This window comes from Rutilus rutilus, assembly GCF_951802725.1.
Source record: "Rutilus rutilus genome assembly, chromosome: 2".
NCBI classification, from domain to species: Eukaryota; Metazoa; Chordata; class Actinopteri; order Cypriniformes; family Leuciscidae; genus Rutilus; species Rutilus rutilus.
The window spans coordinates 53455238-53463185 of NC_140210.1; the positions used below are offsets into that span (position 1 = coordinate 53455238).

Genomic DNA, 7948 nt, shown 5'->3' on the forward strand with positions numbered 1-7948 from the left:
CTTGTTATTTGCGATAATCCAGAAGCCTGTGGGAAAATCCTATTGTGTTTTTGTGGAGGGAATCAGTGTGATGTGAACTGCCGGCTGGACTACAAGTGTAAGACTCTTCTTTCTTATGATGATGAACACAGGAAGAGAACTGATACTGGAGAAGTTGTTATATATTTTAATATTTTATTTTGATCTCATCATTTATATTTAATATACCCTAGAAGAGTTGTTCACTGGAACGCTGTGTGAAACACTCATATTTTACACACTGTGTAAATGTCACAGATCCTCATTCCCTCTTATAATGAAGTGGATCATCTCTTCCTCACAGAGTAAAACACTGCTTATATATTTAATAAAGTTTGGTGAATCATCACTGATGTCCTGTAGAGCTGATGTGGTTAGAGAGACAGAAAGGGGAAGGAAATATATATTTCAGTTGCTGACGCACATTGTTCTCTCAGTACGGAAGAGAACGACAGTAACGTTTGTCACACAGAATTTGGTCTTTTATTTAAGCGAAACGCTTGTCAAATTTCATCATGTTGGACGTCCTGCTGCTCTTTTCCAGCATCTGTACAGGTGAGTTTGAGACTCTCAGCTCTTTTACACAGAGTTTGACATCTTCTCTTGTTTTTCCTCTGTTATCACATGATCATCAGACTCATATGGATGATATTTGTCAGTTATTATTCTGGCCTGCTTATGTCTCTTGCTCACACATAACAGCTCTATATAATGATATTTGTGTTTTCAGCTGTTGTTGTTGGAGCTTCACAGACAATTACTGGATACAGAGGAGAGAGAGTTGAGATCAGATGCTCATATGAATCTGGATATGAATCATATTCAAAGTATTTTTGTAAAGGGGAGTGTCCAGTCATTGGATATAGAAAAATCATGGTTAAATCAGGATCTCCAGCTAAAGACGAGAGATTCTCTCTGACTGACGACACGATGGCCAGAGTTTTCACCGTCACCATCACTGATCTGAGAACAGAGGATAAAGGCCAATACTGGTGTGGTGTGGAGAGGATTATTTTTGATGACTATTCAAAGATTATGTTGCTGGTTAAAGAAGGTAAGCGATTACATTTGTTAATAGCAGAAATGAACTGCATGGAAACAAGCTGAGAGTGAGAGATCAAGTCATTAATCTTGTACAACCCCAGATCCAGAAAAGTGGGATAATTTTGTAAAATGCAATAAAAATGAAGAATTTGTGATTTGTTAATTCTGTTATAACTTTATTTTACTGACAAAAGTACAAAGAAAAGATTTCCCATGTTTTGGTCACACTTTATATCAGGGTCCAATTGTCACTATAACTATGACTTGGTTGTGCGTTAAAGTGACTTTACTGGATTTCTTTGGCACAACAAGAAACAGAGTGATTAAAACAGAGATTGAATGAAAGATTGTATGTATTTTAAATGAACTTCAGTGTCAGTGTTTTAAGTTGATCTTTCCTGTGACCCTTCAGATAAAAAGACCACTGAAGTTTCAACCATCAGCCCTTCTTCAGAAACACCGTCATCTTTCAGTACAACAGAACTGAGTCCACAATCAGGTCAGTTCCTCTGTCTGTCGCTCTTTATGACTCTTATTTCTAGAATATTGTGCTGATTCCTTTGAGATTAAATGATTCCTTTGAGATTAAATGTGTTAAAGTTGTTGAAGACTGAAGGTTCAGTCCTCAGATGTTTGCTCCCGGTTATTAAAATGTACAAATTGCTTTGGATAAGAGTGTCTTTAGAATGAACATTAACATATTTTTAGTTGAGAGTAATCAGTGTTTTGAATAAAAGAATATACAACTTCTGTTCATATTCACATGATGTGAATGGTTTGTGTGTAAATGTAGAGCATTAGAGTTTATGGGCCCTATCTTGCACCCAGCGCAATTGACTTTGTACACTGATGCACGTATCATTCCTATTTTGCACCCGCGCAAAGCGGACTTTTCCCTCCACAGACGCACGTCGGTTAACGAAGAAATACACTTGCGCTCCCCGGGGCGGTTCAGCGCAAAGAGGAGGCGGGTTCCGGCACAAACGTTCCCTCATGCTATTTTACAGGTTTAGAAAACAATTGCGCCACTGACCGAAAAAAAACTGTTTAAAGTCAGTGGCGCGTTGCGCATGTTATTCATATGCTATTTTAAGGGAACATGCTTGGCCTTAATCAATGTAGCGTGTGCACAACGCACATACACTTTGATTCTCTCATCTACACACAGACGCAGCAGTTATCATTTTTGCAAATCATACATTATTACGATAGATAGATAGATAGATAGATAGATAGATAGATAGATAGATAGATAGATAGATAGATAGATAGATAGATAGATAGATAGATAGATAGATAGATAGATAGATTTCACGTTACGCCCAAACCACACCTATGAATAATGAAGCTACTTCAGACCAACCCATTTTAGATTTGCGCCAGGCGCAAGAGTCATTTATCCCGCTGGGAAAATAGCAACAGTGCCAAGACCCGCCCACAAAGTTACTTGCGCTTTGCGCTTTGACACTTGCGTTTCAGATCGTTAAAATAGGGCCCTATATGTTTTTGTGTTATCACTGCATGAGCGGCACATTCACAGTCACTGGTGTTTCTCTCTGTCAACGACTCATCAAACAGAAACTGAAACAACAAGAACAACAACAGGAAATACTACAGTTCAACTCTATCAGACAAACACTAGTAAGCACACAAACTACACTACCCATAATGCAACTCTCTGATCACATGATCAATCTTTGAAAGGAAATTGGTTTGAACATTTGTAGAGACACGTACTCGTGTGGTTAACTTGCTTTGGCATCAACCACTTTCCTTCTGAAGAGTTGAGGTTTACCATTGCAGTTTCACGTCTATTGTACTATAATACAAATTATTTATATAAATGATAAGAATGTTATTGTTCACTTAACAGTAATATCAGAATCAGCATTGTGTTTTATACAATATAATACGTTCAGATCTGGCTTCTGTTGCTGGCGGTCTGGGTTCGGTTCTGCTGGTTCTGACTCTGTGTTCTGGAACCTTCATCATCCTGAAGAAGAGGAAGAGGAAATCTGGGACAGGTAACAGTTTGTTTATGATTATTATTGTTATTATTTACTTTTATTTTAGTGTGTAAATTGACTGACTCTCTATTTTCATGCAGCTTTATTTCAGCAAAACATGCAGCACAATACAGAGGTGAGTGTTCAAATCTTTACCTGTAGAAGATCAGACATGTTAAATGATTGTTTATTGATCAACAGAGAGAGTTATCTACATAAACTATTCAATTATTGATGTATGTGTTGTTTTTCAGACTGAACGCATGTATGAGGAGATTCCAAACACAGACGTCACCGTGGTAACATCTTCATCCAATCAGACGCCTGCATCTTCATCCAATCAGACGCCTGCATCACACCACAAGAACTGTACAGAAGTCTCTACTCTTTACGCCACAGTAACCAATCCTGATTCAAACCCCAGTCACATCCACTCGACCAATCAGGTGACAGATACAGCCGGTGATTATTATGCCAAAATAAATTCTCCTGAAGCAACACAGGACAGCGGGACAGAACTGATCTACGTAACAGCAACACATCCACAAAACATCTCAACACATCCACAAAACATCTCAACAAACGAGGGTGTGATATATTCAGTGATCAACCATAAATGAAAAAGACTCTCAAAATTTGGTAAAATCTACATTGTTTTAATTATTATTTAATCTTTTGTCACACTTTTATGTACAAAACACATAAAAAAATAAAGTGTATAATGTATAAATAAAGTTCAAATATAACTTCATATATAACAAACAATAAATAAACATTGTTTGAATGGCCGTCAATGAAGAAAGATGCTGTTGAAGCCGTATAGTGTAGTTTCAACATCTACCAGCAGGGGTTATTGGGGTTAATATGACATCTACCAGCAGAGGTTAATGGAGTTAATATGACATCTACCAGCAGGGGTTAATGGAGTTAATATGACATCTACCAGCAGGGGTTAATGGAGTTAATATGACATCTACCAGCAGGGGTTAATGGGGCTAATATGACATCTACCAGCAGGTATGACATCTACCAGCAGGGGTTAATGGAGTTAATATGACATCTACCAGCAGGGGTTAATGGAGTTAATATGACATCTACCAGCAGGTATGACATCTACCAGCAGGGGTTAATGGAGTTAATATGACATCTACCAGCAGGGGTTAATGGGTTAATATGACATCTACCAGCAGGTATGACATCTACCAGCAGGGGTTAATGGAGTTAATATGACATCTACCAGCAGGGGTTAATGGGGTTATGGGGTTAATATGACATCTTCCAGCAGGGGTTAATGGGGTGTCATCGTGTCATTATGAAGTCTTCAGCAGGTTAACGTTAGACTGCACCACTTTGTCATGATCTAGTTTGTTTCCATCAGGGGTTAATGGGGTTAATATGACATCTACCAGCAGGGGTTATTATTACATCTACCAGCAGGGGTTAATGGAGTAAATATGACATCTACCAGCAGGGGTTAATGGGTTGTTACTAAACCTCAACAACTTGTCAAGAACAGTATAGATTTGATTAGATTTTGATTGAGAATTTAACCCTTTCACACTTAAGTTTTAAATATTCTGGCTGACCCCCCAGCGTGAGTTTTTCAAGGCGACCGTTATTTAGAACGTGTCACTTTATGGTTTCCATGGTGACGCGTCATTGCTTGTCACGTGACATACCGCAGCAACAACAGCGCTGAATGAATGATGATCTGCTTTTATGTCAGTTTTCCTTTTTAATTCAAAATATTCACAAATTTGTTAGCTATGGCATGAAATATCTGATATTCCGATTGTCAAATATATGCAAGTGGAAGTGTTTTGTTGTTTAAACACCTTTATAACGATCGCGTTAGTTGAGCTGTATGTGCGATGGGCGCCGCAATCTTAGTTTGTGCCACAGACGCAGTTCAGAGAATCGGATCTGTTGGATTTACAACACGTGAATTCATCCACTTCTCCCGACATACATAAAAGTAAGTTGCTGGTGAACTTGGAGAAGAATAGAGTAAACTTTAAAGTTACTTACACAATGTGGATCTGATATGAATAAAATGTAATTATAATGGAAAGGATTATTATTGCCTCTTCCATAGACATCGGTGTGTATTTTACAAACTCTAAATGTATTGTTTTTTTTTGTACTTATGCGAATTTATATGTCTGAAACCTAAAATAAACATTATGTGGTTGAAAACACTGAAAAGTTGTGATATATGACAGCTCTGAGCACGCCTGTCTCTGGCTCAACGCCAGCCAACGCGCGAGAGCACATTTGAATTTAGCAGTTGATCACGTGATGCACTGACCGTTCTAATCACACCGGTGTGATCGTACGTGCGAAAGGGTTAAAGTGGTGGTAAAATGCCCTTTGCACAAGATGCACAAGTATTTGATGTCCCCAGAGTGTGTATGTGAAGTTTTAGCTCAAAATACCCCACAGATATTTTTATATAGCATGTTAAAATTGCCACTTTTTTAACGCACCGTTTTTGTGTCTGTCCCTTTAAATGCAAATGAGCTGCTGCTCCCGTCACAGGGGGTGGAGCTTTGATTACCTCTCCACACAGATGCACTGAAAATTGCATTGAAAATCAAACCGGAGTCAGACAATGATGGAGACACTCAAGAAGAAGTGGCAATGTAGACAACATTTCTGAATGGTTAGTTGATGAATTTATGTAGCTTATGTGTAGTTATCTTCTAGTCATTGATTAGCATAATCTGTTTTGATAATCAATAAATCGTGTTCCGGGGCGGGGTTTATGTAAATTCTAGGGTTAGTGATGTCACTAACCCAGGAGGAATGTCATGTAGTTCCGACCAGCTGTAGTCCTTAAAGAGCAATTTCTTTAAAAGCAACCTTTGCTTTGAACTTTGAGCATTGTAACTTTGCAGATGTTGTTTATGCTCAAACAGCAACATTACACACTAACTAAAGTTAGAAAAGTGAAATCATAATCAACCATCCCTTTAGATGACTTATAATTGTGTTGTGAGATTAGTGGAGATGCTGTACATGTAATAGATTTACAACAAAAGCTTTTTTTCTAAAATACAATTACACACCTAAAGGAATGGAAAGGTCAGTGTGTCTTTCATACATGCACTTAGTCTGTCACATCAGTCATTATGAAGTCTTCAGCAGGTTAACGTTAGACTGCATCACTTTGCCATGATCTAGTTTGTTTCTGTCGCCTCAGTGATGCAATAAAGATGTATTAAAGTGGAATATTGGTTCATTTTCTCATGTTGTCCATCAGAGGTCAGTGTGGAGGGAATCAGTTGTTTTATTTCCTCAAGACTTTTCCTCAGACACAAAGGAATATGTTCATTTCCACATTTTGAATGTGGTGCAGCCAATGAGACAGTAACTTATTTATCGTGCACTTTCGACTTCAGATCTTTGCAGACCGTTTACATTCACCGACAGCTCTATTACACACTGCATGAGAGGAACATTCAAACAAGCATAATAGAGGCACTTTAACTAACTAACTAACTGAAGTTTCCTGTGACTGTAGATCAAAGACACTGGACGTCACTGTAATCCAGAGGACAAGGACACAGAAACAACAGTGGTTTACATCAGCTGTGTTTCCTCAACCAACACCACAACACAAATGAGCTCATTTTAACTAATAAGCCTATTATATTAGCCTGGGTGCCAGCCCGAACCCTGCCCACAACATTTTTTGGTCGGGAAGTTCGGTCTGGACTCGATCCGTTGAGGAGTCATTATGCTCGACACAAATGAGCTCATTTTAACTAATAAGCCTATAATATAATAAACGTTCATAAACATATTAAGAACCACGAGAAATCTTCATCCTTCTCATAATGTTCATTGTTGTGCTGAAATTGGGTCCTCACTAATCTCGTTTTGTCTTTTCTATTCATAATTCAGAAAGACCAGATTCATTATGACTTGATTATTTGGTCTTGTAAAATGTAATTATCAGTCCTGTAGCAGTGTTATATTTGATCCTGATATGTTTACAGCTGACATTCAGAAATATGGATCATAGAAATAAGGTAAATGTATTCAATGTTTAAAGCTGAATCTTCATGTAATGTTTATATTCTTTAGTGTAATGGACACATTTCACCATGTTATTCTGAATTGCAAGTAAGCATACATTTAGTTTCATTATTATTATTTTGTATGTCTGTAGTTATTAATGTGTATATGGATTTGTCTGGTTAGTTTCATCTGTTCACTCCTGGTGGTTGATGTTGTAACTACAATAATCTGCAGCCAAAGAGCGTACTTCTCCATTCATGACCATCAGAAGAAGCTGCATATTCTGATAAATCATTGAAAACAACGTATAAATGCCACAGATTTTTGGAGGATCTTAAAAACAACTGCTATTGAGATGCTTTAACTAAAGAATAACTTTATCATTATAATACTAGGAGGCCTTTAGCTTCAGTTAATCATGGGATGTTTGTGGCATTACTGGGCAAACAGGAAGTGAAACTACAGACACAGGAAGAGCTTTGAGGCTTCAGCTAAACACACTACATTTCCCACAATGCAACTCTTCTCAGAGCTTATATGATGGAGAAACAGTGTTTGGCAATGATTGTTTCCTTAAAATGTTTTACTTTTTATTTCATAAGCGCTTAACATGTAATTAACATGTTTTGAAATTGGTGTATAAGAAAAAAAAAAGTATGTTTGTGACTATTATGATTATTCTTTTTTGGTTATTTTGCAGGATTAATCCTTTCAAATATATTATTCTTGTATTAATAAATTTATGAATAATCTTTTTTGTCTATTGTATCTTTTGATATAATATACTCATATATCCTATTCAAACCAGATCTCCGCTCTGACAGAGTACATGTCTACATTCTGCTGTCACTTCTCTA

The 7948-nt window shown here is 37.4% G+C and overlaps 1 protein-coding gene across 1 annotated transcript; it reads left to right on the forward strand.

Annotated features, from left to right (window-relative positions):
• Positions 1–528: 528 nt before the first annotated feature.
• On the forward strand, positions 529–5710 carry LOC311286491 (uncharacterized protein). The gene is made up of 7 exons (XM_084402708.1): positions 529–573; positions 749–1072; positions 1475–1561; positions 2641–2703; positions 2982–3086; positions 3170–3204; positions 3323–5710. The coding sequence occupies exons 1-7, from the start codon at positions 534–536 to the stop codon at positions 3686–3688; spliced, it is 1020 nt and encodes a 339-aa protein (XP_084258834.1). The 5' UTR covers positions 529–533; the 3' UTR covers positions 3689–5710.
• The last annotated feature ends 2238 nt before the right edge of the window (positions 5711–7948 follow it).

Coding starts and splice junctions, on each gene's coding strand:
- LOC311286491 (XM_084402708.1), top strand. CDS start 534: ATGTTGGACGTCCTGCTGCTCTTTTCCAGCATCTGTACAG. Junction 3,087..3,169: donor GAAGAGGAAATCTGGGACAG/GTAACAGTTTGT, acceptor ATTTTCATGCAG/CTTTATTTCAGCAAAACATG. Junction 3,205..3,322: donor ACATGCAGCACAATACAGAG/GTGAGTGTTCAA, acceptor GTTGTTTTTCAG/ACTGAACGCATGTATGAGGA.